The sequence below is a fragment of the Patagioenas fasciata genome, chromosome 16 (assembly GCF_037038585.1).
Source record: "Patagioenas fasciata isolate bPatFas1 chromosome 16, bPatFas1.hap1, whole genome shotgun sequence".
Classification (NCBI taxonomy): Eukaryota; Metazoa; Chordata; class Aves; order Columbiformes; family Columbidae; genus Patagioenas; species Patagioenas fasciata.
The window spans coordinates 8583714-8604015 of record NC_092535.1 but is presented as its reverse complement, the minus strand read 5'-3'; the positions used below and the strand labels follow the sequence as shown (position 1 = coordinate 8604015).

General features: G+C 49.8%; 1 protein-coding gene across 2 annotated transcripts in view; it reads right to left on the bottom strand.

Moving 5' to 3' along the window:
* The window catches only part of LAMA5 (laminin subunit alpha 5), an 89324-nt gene extending 70935 nt beyond the window's left edge, over nucleotides 1–18389 (bottom strand). The window contains exons 1-2 of one of the 2 annotated variants that reach the window (XM_071815414.1): nucleotides 17997–18389; nucleotides 11950–12102 (exon numbers count right to left, since the gene is read on the bottom strand). In XM_071815414.1, coding sequence (XP_071671515.1) covers nucleotides 11950–12102; nucleotides 17997–18278 — 435 coding nt within the window. In that variant the 5' untranslated portion in view covers nucleotides 18279–18389. The remainder of the gene's footprint in view (nucleotides 1–11949; nucleotides 12103–17996) is intronic. The other variant, XM_065849848.2, reaches the window with a different exon arrangement.
* Nucleotides 18390–20302: the final 1913 nt, after the last annotated feature.

The following is a 20302-nucleotide window of genomic DNA, read 5'->3' as shown; positions in this document are numbered from 1 at the left end:
TAACAATCCCAGCACAACACAGTATGCATGCAGGTAAATACTACCTGATCTCTTATGACAAACAGAAGTCAAGTCCTTTGTCTTACAGGGTACAATGGGCAGAGCAAAGTGTTTGAGCATCACCACATGCACAACCCAGGCAAATCACCTCACTGAGCAAAAACTCTCTTGCCCTCTCAATACTGCCTACAAACCCATCAGCCCAGAGCCCTGGACATCTTTGCTTTGGCCATATCAATGATTTAAGACCCAGACGCTGCAATTTGCGACGTTCCTTGCCGCTGTCATTACTGCCTGATTTTATTTTTTTTTTTTTTTACAAAAATGCCTTCTGCAGTCACAACAGGGCTTGGGTGTCACCAAGAAGAGCCTCCAGCTACAACATGCTGAATGGAGCAGGGGAAACCATCTTCTTAAGCACACAACTGAACTCTCCTAGAAAACCCAGGCCTGTCACAAGCTCAGATCTTAATTTACCTAAAACAACCTCCAAGACCTGTTTTAACCTTGATCAAGCACAACTTGTATGGCTGTGACACAGCAATTTCCCATCAAAGGGAGGATCTCAGACCCAGCCTATCCACAGCCCACCCAGCTCTTCTCTTCCCTTGCATTTATGGGATCCAAAAAGAAAAATCCCAATGTCATGCATTTCATTTCCAGAGCAGCAGGAAATCCACTCCAGTCTCATGCCAGCTTCAGCTCCGAGTTTCCTTGGGCCGTCCTTTCAGCAACAAGGAGAACAAAGCAACCTTGGCAACTGGCCACGCTACAAGCAAATATTTCCCCCATTCCCTTTAAAGGAGTGGATATCCTGTCGCAAACCTGTGTGCATGGGAAGGGTAAGGAGAGGAAGGAAACAGAAGAGGATGAATTAGCTAAAAATTGGCACAAAGCAAGAGATCTCAGCTTGCCACCAAAGGCACTGAAAGGCTTTTCATTTTAAATGACCAGATGCCAAAGACTAGTGATTCACACAAACCTCAGGGGAGTCCCAAGCTCTCTGGCACCCAAGAGCAGTATATACCCAAATCCTGCCTTTGTTGGATTTGGAAGAGGATACGGATGCTCCATTTCTGACACCTTATTCCTGCCTGCTTCTGACCGCAGTTCTAGGAGTCAGCAAATGTCATTTCCTTTCTGCTCTCCATTCCCTTTCTTACTTCCATCTTGTCCATCCCCAGGGCCAAGTGGTAGTTTGGGAAGGTCCCTTTCTAGACCACCATCAGGCAGCAGCTCCAGGTCCCACACACAGAAAATCTGGCTCCAACATGAAAAGAGTCTCCCTTGCACCACTGTATTAGGTTGTCGTGCCAAACCCGACTGAACCAAGCTTCCAGACATTTCAGCAACATCGCTTTTCTGTAATTCTCCTGCATAGCTCCTGCAAGCCTCAACAACACTGGGTTTAAAGCTCTAGTTGTTAGCAGATTTCAACAAAGCCAAGCCCAACGTGTGCAAGCAGGTTTATTCTTCTAAAAATCTGCGTTATAGCCACGCGCTATGTTAGCGTTCGTCAGCAAGTTTCCCCACCATGACACTGCCATTCAGAGCCGGGTTAGCCGACTCAACAGCAGCGCATACCAGGGCTGCAGCGGGATTAACATTCCCAATGCCACTAACGCCAGCAGAGATCTGCAGCTACAACGTTTGTGTGGAAGTTCTCGTTCGGACATACAAGGCTCACAAGAATATGAGTTTTGTACTCATTATCCCTCAAGAGCCCCCTTGTATTTACAGTCCCATTTATAGAGACTTGAAGTAAGCTTATTCCAAGACAGAAAGGAATGACTAGTAAAGAAAGGAAAAAACAAGACAAACAAACCAACAACCTACAACAACACACACACACACCATCCTGGAGTCCATCCAAAATCTTTGTGCCCACTAAGTGTGGATGGATGCAGACTCTGCAAAAGCCTGGACAAGGATTAAGCCACAGCTTTAGCAAACAGCCAGGACAACAACAGTGAAGTCATGATGAAGCCAGCAATACAGATTGCTGTTTGCAGTCATGAGTTTGTGTTTACAGTTTGCAACTATGTGCAAATACCAGAAAGCCATTCTTTTCCCCTTCCCATCAGGGCTTGGCATCATGTGCATTTAACCAGATCCAAGAGATGCCTACAGCAGCATGCCAACTGTTTTTTTGGTCACAGGACATGCTCCAATCCACAGCAACAGAAACTTGTAGGAACCCATAAATAGAGCTCAGCTGAGCACGTGTGTGAGGGAGAGCTCTGTAACAAAGCAGGCAAAGAAAGAGATGGGAAAGAGCAATTAAATGCACACGTGAAAAACTGTGGCGCATCTCAGAGTTTGGCTGTTTGCTTGTCACTGCATGGCTTAAGCAAACAATCACTGAAAGACTCAGGATGTCAAACAGAAGATGCAAAAATGATTCTCAGGCAGAGCACAGCAAGTAGAGCCGAGTCACACACAAGCTTTGCCAGTGAAACTGCTCCATGAGAGATGCAGTTTTCAGCACACACAGGTACAATGGCAAAATCCATCAACAATATGCAGATCTTCTAGGATAAGGGCAACTTATTCTAAGGGAAACTGTTCTGACTTCCAGATAACCATGTACACCATGCAACATAGTCAAACGCATCTCTGCGACAGGAGCTCAGCTAATGTAACCCTGCTGGCAGTCACAGTTCCTTGAGGTAGATGTGGCTTGGAACAACAGGTATGAAGTGTCCCATCACATCCTGGAGACTTGTGTCTCCCATGAACATGGTGTTATTAAAAGGAGGGAAGCACAAGACAAACTACCATGCTAACACCATCCTCCAGGAGCTCCGAACAACAAGCCCAGGCAAGTCTTGCTGCAGCAGCAATTGCTGGCCCCTGTTACCTGTGCATGCTCTCTGCCAGAGGCTGCCACCCCCAGCAGAGCTGTCAGGAAGGAGCAGGTCCCCACACGGCCTTTCCAATGCAGCATGCACAGGGCCAGGCTGGGGTGCTTGGAGGAAACAGGCACCATCACATCCTGTGCTGCACAAACAGGAGCTGGCACCATCCAGACCCACCTTCCGTTAGCAGTGACCTTGTATTAACAAACATTTTTTTTTTGTAGTCATGCTTGGCAAGTCCTTCTACAGAGCACAAAATAACGTCATTCTCCTCATTCCTGTCAGTCTCTGGTGATCCAGGTAGCCCCAAACCACTGTGCCACCCTCGCCTTGTGCAGACTCATCCATGTGCCACTCTCAAGACCTTGTCCTCCTCCCTGCACCTCCCAGAATGACAAATCCTTGTTCCAGTTCCTCCTCTCTAATCATCCCCTCAACATGCCTCTGGAAACAAAAACTTGGTTATCAGGTCTATGTGAATAGGTCACATTTCCCTAATTAGCTGCCACCAATCTTGAGTCTACTCATAAATCATTTAGAAAGACTCTTCCATGAGCCTCTCACCTTGTGTCTTCTTACTGGTCTCCCTTTTAATTTCTATCCAACGGGAAGCAGTGCACTATTTATTGTGCTGCTTGGCATCACACATGGGAGGGGAGGTCTGGAATTTGAAGAGCACTGAATCCCGAAAACAGGAAACGCTGAGGATCAAGGCTGGGCACAGCCCAGAGGCCCGCATTTATGACTATAATAAAAGGATAAGGCAGAGATGAAAGCAGAGCTGAGCCAGGCTTGGTAAGGCATCAAAAGAAAGGTGCAGGGGGCTAGAACAGGCTTGAAAGAGCAGAGAAGCTGACTAGGCAGATGATCAGAAGTGTATTTAGCATCCTCCCTGCCAGCCCCGTGGATCTGAGCCAGGACACAGCTGTGCCAGAGCCGCGAGGGCGAGGACGGCTCCCAGAAACCCGCCCCGGGAAGCAGGAACAGCCCACTTGAGGGGCTTCTCATCGTGATCAGGACAAGCGAGAAGAACTGAAGTGACTGCGCAATGCCACAGGATGAGCGTGTCTCCCGGTCCACGAGGAGCAGGACCGGCAGCACCTCCAGGCTCAGTCTTTGGGCAGGTGCTCAGGGCAGGAGCTCACGGACAGCCAAGCAACCCCGCAGCGGTGGGGGATGCTGTCACTTGCTGAAGGACAATGATGGACAGAAGAGAAGGGCTGCACAGGGCCAAGCCAAGAGCTGTCACAGGTGCTTGATTCAAGAAATAATCTGATTTTGTGCTCATTGGTTTGGTGCTGTGCAGGCTCCAGCACAGAGGCTGTGCGCACAAAATGATGGAAGTAGGTGCAGTTATTCCCCTTTTGGAGATGGAACAAGCCAAAGTGCAGAAGACACAAACCCACCCGCTCAGATGCCAGCACGCTCCATGCCAGAGCTGTGAACCCTCGGGTCCCACTGGGTACACTGACCTTCGCAAAACACTCCCTGTAACATCTGTCTGAAGCAGGAAAACTCAACTCTCCAGTAAACAGAGGCCTGACCCAGAGGGTTCTGGTCTGTTTTAACTTGCCTGGTACAACTACAAACGGGCTGGACAAAGCTGACCCTGGCGCACACGTATCTGCACACATTCACACTCGATTCAAGGCTCTTGCTTCCCAGCCCAGCCAGGCAGACACTTTCCAGGAGAACAGTACGAAATTACAAGGCTTGCCTTCCAGCTATTCATTACAAACTAAAGCCTCCCATACAGCTCGCCTGACCTCTCTCCAGCTCGTGCTTGCCCCAAGGCCTTCTCCTAATCTTTGAAGGATCGCAGGGAGCGGAGCAGGAACCGGTAGCCTGGAGGGAAGGGGGAGTTCCATGGCAGGAGACTTCACACCATCAGCCTCCTTGCTTCTCATCACACCAAAACCCAAAAGTAGGCAACAATATCTATGGAGAAATTACAGTGGAAATCTCACATACACTTTTTAGAAACAGAGTAATTATCCTTTCATCAGTTGTTACCTGGAGCTGTTCTGGGGGGTGGCTGGGGCTTTTTTTAACACCTGAATTCTCCCGAGCTGGTTCAGGTCCAGGCAGAGCAAGCAGAGCCTCTGGGAAGATTAAGCCATGGAAGCGCAAGGGTCATTTGTACAAGATGCGATGGATGGGCAAAAACACCCTCCTTGGAGACCACAAAAGGCGCCACAATGCCGAACGATCTGCCCGGAGTCTCCTGCTCTCACAGGAGCTTTCTCAGTGCTCACAGCCTGCAGACGTGAGGCACCGCAGGTCTGCGGGAGGTCAAACACTACCAGTGAAATACCAGCTACTCATTGCAGCCCTGGCAAACTGACTTGAAGCAGTACTGGTTCATGACATAAGTAAACGTAACACGCAATTAAAATTCACATGTCATCCACGATTTATCTAAAGTGATATTCTGCACATCTCCTCCCTTACTGCAACCACCAGCAGTAACAAAGAGGAAAGAAACCTCAGCCTTGGCTGCTCTGGGTCCCGGAGAAGTGGACTTGGCATCTGACTTGGCAAGGCTGTTTGAAAAGGAAAGGATGGGTCTGCTCTCGCTGTCGGAGGAGACAGATCCCCACTTGATTAAGAACCACGCGCTCCCTTCTGCTCACCTGAGCGGCTCCCGCGCAGCCGCTGGAGCCAGGAATCTGCTGGGAGACGGCAGAGAACACAGAAAGGTTGAGAAGGGCCAAGTGAAGGAAAAAATCTCCCCTTGTCAGCACAGGAAAAAAAAAAAAAGCTGCTGGTCTGGGTCAGGGGAACTGCAGCTTTGAAGGAAACAGAACAGCCTTCACAAGCTAAGTTATTTCAAACAATAAAGGAGAAAATGTATGGGGAGAGAAGATCCATACACTTGGGCTCCGCGCCAGCTCCCGGCGCCGCACGCTCTCACAGTCACACCTTTGCTGCTTCTCCCTGAGAAGCACGACAAATATGCACCCGCTTCCCAAATACAGCAGTGCCCAACAGGGTCTGTAGTTAAAGGGCCATTTCAGATCAGGGAACCCAGATTCTAAAGCTTGTAAATGGACAAATAGAGTTCTTGAACTACTTTTGGAGGATTTTATGGAAATTGCAGAGGATGCTACACAGGAGAAGAGACCATAGCCTTAGCTGTTGAAAGCAAAAAGGATTTCTGCTCAGCCTGCTTAACATGCTTTATTTTTAATACTGCTTTTGCTCCAAAAGCCAGAGAACAATTTGGAGAAAAAATGTCTTTGTCAGAGATTTTACGCCCCAGCCCTTTACTTAAGGTGCAAAAGCTCCCAGTAAATGTCACCAAGCCCTCCTACCCCTTTCCCACAGTGGTGCCCCAGCACAGTGAACACCAAGGAGTCCTTACAGTAAGAAAAATGATAAATAATAACAACAACAAAATCTTAAATCTTCACCTATTCTTGAAATGCTCCATAAGAATCACATGCCAGGCGGATAGTGCAGCGTGTGGCCCCAAGAGAAGTGGAATTTGTGTTTTGCCAGCCATATATGCAGCAGAAATGTACGGAGAAGACACCCCAAGGGGAAGGAAAGGAAGAGACTGGTCTCAGGACTCCCCCTGTGTAGAGCACGAACAAACAGGATACCTCAGAGGGAAATGTAAGCAGCAGCTACATCACCCAGAGCTCTCACAGCAACTGAAAAGAAGGTGCAAAAGGAAGAAGGTGCCAGAAGGGAGAGGTTTTCAGCTGAAAATTCTCAGACGGCCATCACCACATCCCATCCCAATGTCAGGGAGAGCAGCCACTAGGAGAACAGCTCCATTCAAGAACAACCATGAGCTTTCTTTCGGGACTTCATGAGTTTTCTCATCAAGAAGGCTTTTTAAAAATTAATTAAGCCAGAGAATAAACAAGATTCATCTGTGTGCTGAAGGCTTTTGCTGCGGACAGGGGGGTAAGCCTCAGCACATCGGTTTGTCAGGTTTTCCTTGCAGCTGCCATTCAGAGCACCCCTGAAGATCTCCAGCAGCAGCCTGCAGTACTATCCCAACTAAATTAAAATAAATGAGACACTAAAAATTATGGTGGAAGAAGATTTCTGAGCACTGTGACATGCAAAGAACTATGCTCTGGTTCAATGGCATTCCTTTAGCACTAGGCCAGGTAGCATTTTCACCCACAGAACCCAGCCCAGATCTACCAAGGATGAGCAGGAGTTTCATATTCATTAACAAGAAATCGGTTTGCACAGAAAGGATTGACTTGTTCATGCAAGTCCAGCATCCAGCCACACACCCAGAACCTGCAAGAGCCATGCACGTCCAACCGTCATGCAAAGCCGGTCCCGAGAGGCCACATTTGCAGTGCAAGAAGGAAACGAAGTAGGTTTGTGACCTGGAAATCCACCATAGGAAAACATCCACCTCCTTCTGAGAGAAGTTTCCCACTGAAAGAACGGCAGCCCATTGACTAAGGGCCCGAGTGCGCAGTGTGTGTTGTGCCAACAAACACCTTCAGAGCCAGATTAATTTACGGCATGCATAAGTTCATCGGCTAAACAGAGACCAGAAAAAACGGTAACACTGGCAGATCCCGCTGTAATTACTAGAAAATTCAAGAGGTATGTGAGGTTCCTGGTAAGTTATCAATCTACTCCTTTGCCTAGACACATCTTACAGTGACTGCAAAACACACCTTCAGCCTGGTCCAGGAGCTCAGCTCACAATCCTTTTCATTTCCTTTCTATATTCATAAGTTACCAATGAATGTAGCTTTTTTTTAAAAAAAAAAAAAAAAAAAGCAACCCTAAAGGAGGCTGCACTTTAAGCAGTAACAGCCTGGAGCCCTCCAAAGGAGGAGGTTTCTCTTTCTCCCTGGTGGCAGAGGTCAGTGGATGTGGGTATTTCTTGCCAGTGACCAGTGTGCAGGGGAGGCTGCGTGTGCTCGGTGCAGCACTGCCGAATTAAATACCTTTAGGGTATAAATCAAAACTCCCTACAAAGCTCCAGTCTGAAATTCTGCTGTTGTTTAGAGTCAGTAGGACGAGCAGACTCTGGAGATGGGGGATGCTATCCAGCCACCTTCTCACTGCAGTCATTAACCTCCAGCAAGCACTGGCACGAAGCTCCTGCTCTTGCCTGACTACGAGCATTCCTCCGCACAGAGTTTATCCTGAAGCACCAACTCTCCATAAACATCTCTGGGAAGGGCTGGCCTGGGTTCACCTTCATACAAGGAAGATGTCAGGCGCTGGCAGGAAGCCAGCCATTCATGTTTCTTTAAACCTCCTGATCTTTGTCAGCTCTGACTCAAATGACCTTCTTGGAAAAAAAAAATAAAATAAATAATTTAAAAAAAAGGAATCTTCCATCACACCCTTTCCTCCCCTCCACCCACTGTGGCACTTAATCACAGCAGGATCACAGGGGACAATTCCCATGGTGGCCGTGAGTCACGGCCTCCTGTCCCTCCACTCCCTGTGCAGCCCCTTTGCAGCAGAAGCGCTTTCCCGTTTGCAGCTGGTCCGAAAGAGCTCGGAGCTCAGCAGCAGGGCAGGCTCAGGAGACTGGGTCACAACATGGCCCTTTGGCCTCCCAGCCAGGTAGAACAGGACGGCCACTTTTGGGGAGGAGTCCAGATTGTCCAGCAATGCCACAGCACACAAGCGTACAGGACCTTCCAATTCTGCCAGCCTGCAAAGCTGAACTGTGCTTCACCATGCTGCCGCAATGCTGTGTTGTGCAGCAAACCCATGCGGTGGCCCAGTCATTCATCCTAAACTAAAGCTTCAAGCACAAGGTCATGATAATACGCAAGCAAGAAAAAAACCAACATTCCTTCTTCACACTCTTCACCCCAGCAGCTCCTAAAATTCATTCAAATTCCCTCCTTGAAGCTATTTGCCGTATTTCTGGCTCCCAGACCTGTGTCTGACATGGGAACCCTCATCAGCTCTTCCTCCCCTCCCAGCTTTTTCCCCCACCAATTCTGGAAAGAAGAGTTGTCTCTTCTCAAGGAGGCAGGAACAGACACGGCACCAGGAGGAGCAATTCAGATCTGGCCCCCCAGCAGATAATCAGACACAATCTCTTCCCATGCTGTGGTGGAAGCTCTGATCTGCCTTGCCGATGAAGCTGTTAAGATTAGGCCACTGCTGGCACTAAGATGACATGATGTGAGTGGTTAATATACTCACACCAGCTGGGTGGCCAGTCTGAGCCATTTTTTAACTTACTTGCTGGCTGCGGATGATATTTCTCCTCTTCTTCCCAAAGGATTTTAACATCCCCATGAGAAGAGCAAGCTCCCAGCCAGTAAAAGCAAAAACCAACAGGCTGCTTAATTAACTGCCCCTCTCCCACTTGCCACAGCCTTGCCAAATGCTGGAGAAACCTGATTCCAGCTGGTAATTAAGCACTTATGGCTGGAGAGGGACAAAGACAGCAAGGAAGCACAGCAGTGAAGCGAGGGCTGACACCACCACCCCCTGTGCCAGCCCTGGCCAAAGCACCATGTCATCGGTGCTCCAGGCACTCACCATCCCTCAAAGGCACAGAAGCTTTTGGTGGCCGCCAGTCCCTTAAATTAAATCTTAACTGGCTCAAGAGCTCCCCAGGGGGTTAGACAGAGCAAGGAGAGCCCTTGTTTGCCAGCCAAAAAAAACCCCTGCTCCCAGACAAGCCTTTGAGGGTGTTACCTGCACTGTTTCACAAGTATCCAAGGAATTTGCAAAGCCTGGCTGCCAGGTACGCGGACCTGATCCTGCGCTCACCCTGCAGACCCTGCTGGGTCCTACCAATTCCACTTTTTATCTTCCATCCTTTCACCCAACCTCAACTTCAAAAGGAGGAAATTAGTGATTCCGTAACATTGCACGTTGTTTCTATTGCCTGACCTACCAAAACAAAGGAGGGAAAAGAAAAGAACTGACTCTCACCAGGAGCATAAACAGGTTATTACAGCAATTATATACAATAAGGGCATGTATAAAGAGGAGGCCATTAAAAAATGGGCTGAAGCTTCAGGTCTGTGCTTCTGTTGAGACCAGCTGGGCAACCACTTACTTCACAAAGGCAGGAGGGAGGCAGAGGGCTCAGTAATTTCAGAGAAACTCCCCACCACGAGGCAACTGCAAAACCAGCACCACGCACGCAAGTCCTGCTACCAACTGTGCAGAAGCAATGGTGTGATCCCACCCCCAGGGTACCCAGAGCAAATACAGAGCCTTGGGAGGGCAGGAGAGAGAAGGTAAACTTACACTACTCAGTTTTAGCATTATTGCAGGCCCCCCCAATTATTCCAGTCTCAAGCTCTAAAGGTTGCAAATCCCCAGGTGAGCCAAACACAGCAGCTTGCAAACGCACAGCGTGGCTTGGTCAGCCCTGGCCTGAAGCCAGGAAGTTGCAACAGAAAATGACAAAGAGGAGGACGAGCTCCCAAGGAAAGCTGGTCTTTGAAAATCCCTTTCCAGACAAGCAGAGAGTAATCAGAAAGCTGCACTGCAGGCTGGCCCTTGGTCGGAGGAGGGAGCGCAAGCCATCCACCCACCCACCCAGCGCACCCCTGCCAGCTGGGAAGTTTCTAAGAGACGCAGCAGATGCCACCTACGCCAGCTAAAGGGATCAGCACACTGTGTGCAGTGGCGGGAGGCTTTGCCCACACAGCTATTGTGCGATGCACAATGTGCCCCAGGCACCAGGAGGCATTTTGCTGGTGCTGTGTATAGCACAGCTTTAGATAGCAGACTCTCATGGGAGAGAAAAATCTGTGGAGGGTGTCTGAGACACTCCAAGCTGAGTGCTGCAGCAGGGCAAGGAACAGATCAGAGACAATCCTGGGGACTGAAGTCCTGTTTGAGGCATCTAATAGAAGGGTATTCTCATTTACACATCCCACATATCCACAGCTGTAAATCTGGAGTCAAATGCCTTAAAAACAGCAGTAACAAACAAGCCTTTACTCCACCAGAGGGGGTGAAAAAGCCACTTGTAAGGTCAGTGCAAAGCTGCAGTGCTTGACAAGGCTCGAAATCACTGCAATCAGCACAAACTCCCAAATAAAGGGGCAGCGCACTCAGCCTCTGAAAGGCCGGCTGAGCAATTGCAAATCACGGCAACCACGTTTCCTCTGCGAGAGGTGACCTGTCCACAGCCACATAACTGCCCCGTCCCACAGCCCTTCCAGCTGAGGAGGACCCAAACTTGGCCTCCAGTGCCACAGAGCGGGCAGCAGAGCTCGGGGAAGCGCAGCAGATGGGGTGAAAGCTCATCCCTACCTGTGTATCGGGGCACTTCAGTAGTTAACTGCTGAACTGTCAGAGCACTGAGCAAGTACCCTGAATCCTGAATTACAGCTGGGGCTGCTCAGCACAGCAGAGCACCTTGTCCACCCCCTGCCACGGTCCGAGGACTGAGGAGTTCCCCCGTCCAACAGCCCCACACCAGAAAGCAGACCCACATCCCACAGCCCTTCAAGTCTCTGGCTTGTAACACCTTCCTGTTTCTGCAGCTTCAGCCAGGACATCTTTTCTGCTGCTTTCCCCCAAGCTGAGGAAAGTCTGAGAGAATAACCCACTTCCAGAGGGATGGTTGTGCGGATGAATAGCAGCAGCAGAGGAGGCGGTGGGGACTGACAGCCAGCACTATTACAATGTTAATTCCCTTTGACTTGCCAGCACTAGAGACCAAACAGCTATTGTCATTCTTTGTCTTTTATAGGAGGATCTTCAGCACGGAGTTACTGTGTTTAAAGGTACCAGCTGAAGTTTCACAGCACAACCTTAAATTCCTCAGGGCTGTATTTTTGTGTTCTGGGGTGAAGCCTCGCTAACCATCCCTCTTCAGGAGGCAGGTGCCTCTTCAGGGGAAAGGCACCTGTACAGCGCAGCAGGTCTCTGTGAGTGACTCAACCTTTGGGGAGAGCCTAAATACTTAACAGCAAATATCCCAGACTGCCATTAATACTACAAACAGACAAGGTGTTTTCCCTTCCACATTTTAACCAGAGCCTTCTGCCCTGCCATTAAAACAAGTGGGTTTTGTCCCACCCTTCCAGCAAGGACCACTGAGGATGTTAAAAGCAGAGTCCTTGCCAGCACGGTCTGCAACACAACCAAGAAGGTCTTGGGTTACCTGTCCAAGGTCCAAAGTGACGTTGACCTGGTTGAACTCCAGCCCCCGGGAGAGAGGGGGGCTCTGCCACCAGCGCTCCGTCCCATCGATGGCATTAGTTATGGGGTGGGCCTTGTTGCTGTTTGCAGAGGAGCAGATGTCGCAGTACTGGCCCTGTTGGAAAGTACAAAACCAGCATTTAACTGTAGCCAGAAGAACATGGCACATCACAGACAGGTATCACAGTAATTCAGAGCATACAGGGTGTAAGCCTGCTAATGCAAATCAATATGTAAACTTTTTGTTTGCACCAATTCAGAGCATGGATGGAAAGAGAAAAGGCTCAAAACCCCCACAACAACAACTGTGTAGAATTTGGGGTGCTCTAAGAAGCATCCCTTCTGCATTTCAGATACGCAATGAGTGCTGGCAAAGGGACACAGACACAAAGAGCTGGCTGCCACATGCAGAAGAGTGGGCAGAGGGAGAAGCCACACTGCAATGGAGAGCGGCAGCTCCTGCTCCAGGGCCACCAGCTCCTCCACTGGGGCTGCCACTCACCCTGCTGCCCCCAGAGATACTGACCCCACCATTCAGTCACTCCTATGGACCCAGACTGGCAGCTCTTCCACCCAACTCCCTGCAAGCTGTTTCTTGTCAAACTATTCATGTCACAAGTACAGTCCTTTCAGCTACATTTCCAAGCTTAAAAGTCTAGCAGCCAAGTTCCATTTGCTGGTGATGCTGCAACGCAAGGCCAGAAAGGAACAGTCTCTGGCCAGGGACGTAGCTGCAATCACTTTTCTGCCTTGCTTTTGTGGCGTGGGTGGCTTTGTCAGCTCCATGCACACACTGCCAGAGAAAACAGCTCTGCAACCTTAACAACACCTCCTGAGAAGGATCAAAGACCTCAGCTGTTGGGGACTGCTCTTTCTTTCTCATTTAACGCACAAATTAATCCGGCCCACTCTTAAGGAAACCTACAAAGTTATTTGTTTCGTGGAGCCACTGCTCTGTCACCTAAATTGCTGCTACAAACAGCCTAGAAGGGAACTCTGTTACAGGCAGTTTTCCTTTTAAAGGTGCAGATATCCCCAGGCAAGCAAGCTGCCCTTGCCTGTCCCAGCTGCTGCCAGCTTCACTATGACACCAGGTACACGATCTCAGGACAGACAGTCTCCTTCCTGCTTATTCCATCTGCAGCCCTGCAAGGGCTGAGGCAAGACAGAGCCACCGCAGAGCGCGTGATTTTCCAGATGTCACCAACTCTGGAGGACTCTCGGTGCAAAGGAAATGGAGATTTCACGGCATTCTTCCGCACAGCCATGTGCTGTGTTATTTGCAAGTAATTACGCAATGCAAATTGTCCGGAACAAGCACACCTTTTAATTACCTCCTCCAGAAATATGAAAATAGCAGATGGGCAAGCACAAGGCCAAAGAGAAGGGAAACCATCCAGGTAACCCTGATGCCCGTGCAGGGAGCTCAGGCTGTATGGAGAGGTCAGGACAAGGCTCGTTGGAACATGTGGAGGGAGAGCAGGCCAGATAAAACTGACCCAGCTCTTCAGCTCAAACCTTTAACGGGAGGGAACCGGTGCAACAGGTTGGGTGGAAACCTCCCCTGCACAATACACAACACTGGGGGAAGGAGGGGAAGAAGTGAGGCAAGCTTTACAAAATATGCATATGTAACCAAAAAAAAATTGAAGTATTTTCATATTTTAAATTCTTGCCACGGATGTGAAAACCATTTTGAACCCAAAACTCACACTGATGGGCAACAGTCAAGTCAAGTTTAGTAAGATGAGACTAAAAATCAGGATTAGCTACTCCACGTTCGTAATGCTGCTGTTATCCCACCACTGCTGTGCAGCCAGCATGTGTTAGCTGCCAATGGGCCGGTAACACACCAACTAAATTTGCTGTTAAAAGTGTGATTAGCCCCTCTGACACACCAGTCACTCGTTAGTTGTTTCATCAGAGCTGGACCTAAACCTAACGAGAATAATTTCCAGCTTTTCCCATTTTAGAGAAACTCAGGCTCCTGCTCAGTGTGTCAGGTCTCTACAGGCAAAAGAAAAGTTCTGACACCAGCCGAGGATTTTAATTAAAACGCAATTGTGAGCTTAGTGGAGACAGCAGGTTGCCAGAGCAAGAGAGGCGTGGACATCACCAAGGTTTGCTAAAGAAAGAACTTCAGCAATGCAAGAAGTTGCGAGGCAGCTTAGAGCACATAAAACTGCCACTATCAGAGCAAACTGCAGAGAGATAAGGAGGGGGTTTGAATGGAGGCCAACTTCCAGAGACCTGCAAGGCCTGATCCTGTTCCCGCTCACATCAATGGGAACTTAGGAGTTTCCCCTGAGCATAAAGCCCAGCCTGGCACCCCGCTGGCAAGGCTTGCCTGGGGAAAAGCAGATGGCTTTGTCCTGGTTTAACCGGCCCTGCCGTGACCCAACCTCAGCTATCCTCACCTAATTTATCGGAAGACCACAGGGAGCATGACCCAGCTTGGACCACTGGGGATGAGGTAAAAAGGGCAGGAAATGGGGGGCAAAAAGTAATATTTCAGCCAAGGGGAGTGCATGCTTGCAGGCTGTTACTCCAGCTGTCCTCGCAGATACAGTCACTGCTCACACTGTCTCACCAGGTGTCTTTTCTGCAACTTGTTCTAAAAACTACAGGTCTTCAATTGCAGTTAAACCACTGAAGTCCAATGCTATCATATATGTAAACACAAAAGAGAGATATATAACACTGAACGTCACCCAAATGGCAGAGAGCCCCGGGCTGAACCAGGTGCCCCTCGCCAGGCAGCACCATGCACAAGAGACACAGGATGAAGAAACACCAGGGCAGGCGGTCACTGCCCACTGCAGGACACCAGAAGAGAATGTCACTTAATTCAGAGACAGTCAGGTATGAAACAGTTTCAGACTCAGCTGTTACCAACAGCTGGAAGAGCGAGAGGACAGACCTGCAATAAGCACCAACACTGCTCAAGTGGAGCTCAGCGCTGCAGTTCAACACGCAAACAAAGCAAAAGCAGCGCTGATTTAAAATCAGTGACGTTTGCCACACATTTTTAAATTCTAAGCATTATAATTGCTTTGATTAATGCTAGTAACTTCCCTTATTGTTGTACTACTAATCTACCAAAATAATCACCTACAACCCTGCCTGGCTCTGGGAGCCGTGTACAGCCCCCCCAGCTTTGCCATGTCTCTGGAACTGCCCCCATGCAGCTGGTGGGATGGGGAACATGAGCACAGGGCTGTGCCTTTGCAAAGCTGGCAGGCTTGGAAGACAGATAGCTATGAGCATCTTCAGTAAACCTTGATCAGAAAATAAACCTATTGCCCTTTTGCCTCATTTCAAGACATTATCATTAAGGTAGGATTGCCCATAGTGATTAGCGAGTGGGAGAAGAGAAGCAAACCTCCCATGGCGGGTCCCTTTCAGCACACTTCAGCATCACATCCTCACAGACTGAAAAGCCCCCCCCCCCCCCCCAGTTAGAAATGCTGTCTTCTGCCAAAGAACCCTGAATAAAGCAAAGGAAAGTCCTTGAAAAGGTTTAGAGCCTTCCCAAAGACACTGCAAGTGTCTTTAGGGCAGCGTTATTTCAGAAACTTTAACAACTATCAACATTTTAGGACTAGCATGTTTCAAACTCTATGAACTCCCTTTCCTGAGCATCTTCTACAATGCCAAATACAAACAAGGAGGAAACTGACCAAACTCATTGACTAAATTTTTGTATTAACTAGGTCTTCAGTCCAGCAAAGGTCCCTTTCACCACCACAGCATGTGGAAATCCCTTGGAGGGTCCCAAGGCGCATTCTGCCAGAATTCCTGACCAAAACCCCTTTGCGAGCAGCACCGAGCAGGTGACAAAGGAAGGGACTCTGCCTGGTGGGACACGCGGGCAGCAAGGGCACGCATGTGGAGTTCATTATTGTCACCTCAGTCTGCTCAAATCGAACACTTCCCTCCCACCTCCCTCACTGCTTTAGTCACTGGGCGGTGCCAAAACCCCTAAAGGGGATGAATTGGGAACCCTGACCTCTGCTCTGATGCCTCCTGTTTCCTCTCCTCTCTTTTAGGTGCTGCCTGTGGCCATGGAAAGGAGCCACAACAAAAGGATTTTTCTAAAGCTTTCAGACTGACCGAAGACCACTGGCCTGGGAAGAGGTGCTCAGATCAAAGTGACCGTGTGCCAGAGCTGCGGAGGGGATGGGAGGGGGTTGCGGCAGAAATCAGCACTTGAGGAGCCCTGTTCGGCTCACCCTGCGGTGCCAACACGGGGCTGCGCTTGAAGGGTGAGTTACAACTGTCCCCAAAGCCAGTACAGCCCAAAGGGTTTATTTGAGTCACCAGCATCCCCGGTGCAGCATGCGATGCTGGACCAGCAGTGTGGCCAGAGCACAGGAGGACAGATGGAGAGCGATAAATGCATATGCACATTTGCCAGCTTTTCCAGTCTTATCCTCCCAGTTTTGCTTGGCAGATCATTCTCATTGGTTTGCAAGTGCACAGAGGAGCAGTTCTTTACCCTTCCTCACTACCTTTGCCTCGCTGTAGGCACAATTACTACATCTAGTTCCCTATAAGTTTCCCACTACTAGTATTTACTTAAAGCAAAGCTTCTTCAAGTTACATTATTTTACAGTGCAGCAAAAAGACACAGATCACTTCAAAGGTGGCAAAACTCAGAGGATGATTCAGCTTTTAGCCATCCACTAACATCTTCAACAATTTGTACAACAGACAGAACAAAATTCCATGTCATAACCACACAATAGCCAGAAAATTCCTGGTACAGCACTAACTCGGGAGAATGCAGCCAGAATGACAAAAATGTTTCAGAGATCATTTCATAACAAAGCCACCCCTACCAAAAGGCCACAAGAAAGGCTCCATCCAAGAAACTGCCAGTTTTCCCTTGCTCTTCTTACTGTTACCTACACGGAGGACAACCCTATTGCTCCATTACAACAGGTGAATGCACTGTGAACCTCAGAAGCAACAAGCAGAAAACGCCGGCGAGCAGCAGCTGGTGGCTCTGTTGGTGCAAAGCATTTCAAATCAGAGCTGAGGGGGGCAGCAGGTCTGGAGCTCCTGCAACTAAAACTAGTGTTTTACAAGCCTGTTTACAACTGTTCTTTCCTCTTTTCAAGAGGACTGTATCTATTAAACTGCACAGCAGTTCTTACCATCTACATTCCTGGCTACAGGCTCCTTCTGGTCCACTTAAAATGGGAACCCCGAGGTAAGTCACCTGACATTCGCTTGTAAAATTCACTCTCTTAACTTTCTCTGTTCATCCTAATGCCCCACTAAACACAGAGGGAATGGCGGAGTTAAGACCCATAAAGGTAAATATTATCATATTTATGATACCTTGAGTCTCTGGCAGAGGAATTTAGGAGCTGGCTTGCCCAGGATTTTATCAACATAAAGAACCAAAGACTTTAAAAATAATGCCACGGGAACTCAGCGAAGAGCGTTTCGTACGTGCAACTTCTGGCAAAGCTGGGAGAGAAAGAACACGTGCATCTCACGGCCCCGCTGCTCCGGGGGCTCGGATGGGCTTCCAGCGCTGGTGCACAGGCCTGGGCAGGGGAGGATGCCCAGGGGACCACCCCGGTGCCCTCTGCCCCCTCCCAGAGGGCCCACCATGAACGCACCAGCCAGTTGATGGACACCAGCTCTGCACAAGGTCTGGCTGCAGTGGCCGGGCAAGGGGAGATGCGTGGGAAAACGCCAGTGGTAGTGGGGGCCGTGGAGCCCCGCATGCCGCTTCTCACCCATCCCCAAGCTGTCCCCCTCTTTGCTGCAGCATCCACCCTTCCCAGCCCCCGGTGAAACCGAGCGCTGCCCCTTTTCGCATCGACGGCTGAAAAACAGGGGTGGGACAAGGGAGCGATGGCCGGGGGAGTACAAAGCGGGGCTCGGACCTTTCCGCACACCCCCGGTCGGAAGCCGGCTTTGCCACCCCAGCGAGACTCCGCAAACTGTGCGGGTGCGTGTATGTTTCCCCCCCCACCCTGGCACCAGCCGTACCTGGATGGTCTGGTTGGGGTCCCCCCCCGCCACCGGCCCCCCGACCAGCTTGCAGTAGAGATCCTCCACGGCGCGGCGGCTGCCGGCGCCCGCCGCCTCCTCGCCGCAGGTGGCGGTGGCGGAGATGCGAGTGCCCTCGGCCAGGTTGAAGTAGGGCGGGTGGAGGCTGTGCCCGTTCACATCGCTGGGGAAGGAGGCGGGCGGGCGGGCGGCAGCGGCGGGCAGAGCCAGCAGCAGCAGCCCCAGCAGCCGCGCACCGCCCCGCTCCGCCGCCCTCGCCATGTTCACCGAGGCTGCCCGAGCGGCGGGGCCGGGCAGCGGCACCGGGATCACCGGGTCCCCTCGACACTGCGCCCCGCGCCGCCGCGCCCGCGCTACTTCAGCCCCGGCGGCGGGGAGGGGCCGCCCGCCCCATGCGCGGCCCCGCCGCCCTTAACCCTTTCGCTCAGTGCCGGAACCCTCTGCCCCCCCCTTCAGCCCCAGCCTTGCGGGAGGAGAGGCCAAGTGGGGTGAAGTGATTGCCTCCCCCCCAAATAAAAGGGGGACAGGATCCTCAGGGAAACAACGTGCCTATTGTATCGGCGGGGCTGCGCTGCCTCCGTCGCGCTCACTGGTATTTTAATACGTTAAATTCCATTAACCGATAGATCGGTTTATCTCCTGGAAAAGTTCTATTACTCATTAACAAAACACTCCGCAAAATCCAGTTTGCGTTCCTCGGGGTATGGTGTTGGCTCTCATTAAATTCGGACGTTGAAAATTTGCTTCCACTTTCTCCAGCAAATCTGGCTTTCCGGGAAAGGCTCTGCTCTCTCTGCTAAGATGTGAAGAAGCAGTTGAGTGATAACCCAACCTTCTCCCCATCCCTCCTCTACCCAAAAACAGCCCCGCCGTGGTGTGACTTGCAAGAACACACAGTCAGCTCTTCACATACTACTGGGGGGAAGACAATCTACGGACAAGAAACTGAACATATTATAAGAAATTATATGTAACAATACATAAATTAGGTCATCAAAACACTGCTTTTATTTTCCAGCACAGACTTTTTTTAAATCCAAGAACTCAGCAATACACACAAAATGTTGTGCCAGATCTGGCCAACACTGTTTCTTTAAACTAAGAAGATACAGAGCAGACCAACAGAGATCAGATCTGGACTCCATACAGTTGGATCGCTACGGTATTTGAACCCCACAGGAAGCAAAACAAGCTCACAAGCATGTCCAGGTCTTTACAGGCTGCTGCTGGGCATTTGCTTGTTGCCTCACATCATCCTCTTTGTTTCTCTTTCATGGACAGCCCAGCAGGAACCAGCCCTGTCTTAAACAAGAAAAAAAAAAAGAAAAACAAACAAACAAACAACAAAACCCCCCAAAAACCCCAAACAAACAAACAAACAAAAACAAAAACCAAAAAACAACCACCAAACCAACCAGTGTGATGTGCGTAGTTCAAATATGAAGCTCCACAGACTGCATTCAAATATGGCACGTACCTGGCAGGCTATGCAATTACACTCATTTCAGCACTTCCAAGGGCCTTCGAAAGATCCCTTTTACTGTCTCTAAAGCACTGTACGTGGCCTGTCCCATCGCGATATATTGTAAGATTACCGTACAGGAACAGCGTGCCCGGTGCCGCAGCCGGTCGGACACTCGCAGCACCCCAGCCAGGTGCTGCTTGGTGCGTCCCAGCATCAGGAGGTGATGAACCACAGCTCCACGTGCCATCGGGAACCAGGGAGCCACCCAGTGCCAGCTGCTCCTCCCCAGGCACCGCGCGGTGCCAGGTGGCATTAGGGTGACATCAGGACTCGTGAAGGCAGGGCATTGAGAGGTGCCTGATTCCACATGGCCAAGAGGCACTGGAGCAGGGCCGACAAGTCCATTCAGTCAGAAAAACTTCCTAAAGGCCTTTCAGAAATCTTTTAACCCCTTCCTGCTCATCTGCCTCTTTGGAGAATCCCCCCCCACACCTCGATTTCCACACTCAATGCAAGATCTTATCACCCAGCAGATGAACCTACCCTTTACAGGTTAAATAGAACCTTTTAAAACAGATTCTGTTAAAGAGAACAGGCAGTCTTTGCCCTTCAGCTGTGTTTGGAAATGCTTGCTCTGGGGAAAGCAGAACAGCCACCTTTAAAAATACTTGTACTCTGCAGTAATCGTTAACTAATATGTTTATGTATGGGAGACCAATACTCCACAGGACAGGAATTAAAACTTCCTTAAACCTTATCAAATGCTACATTTAATTAGCTACTTATACCCCATGGCACCTGTGAATATGTAAAAAGAGTT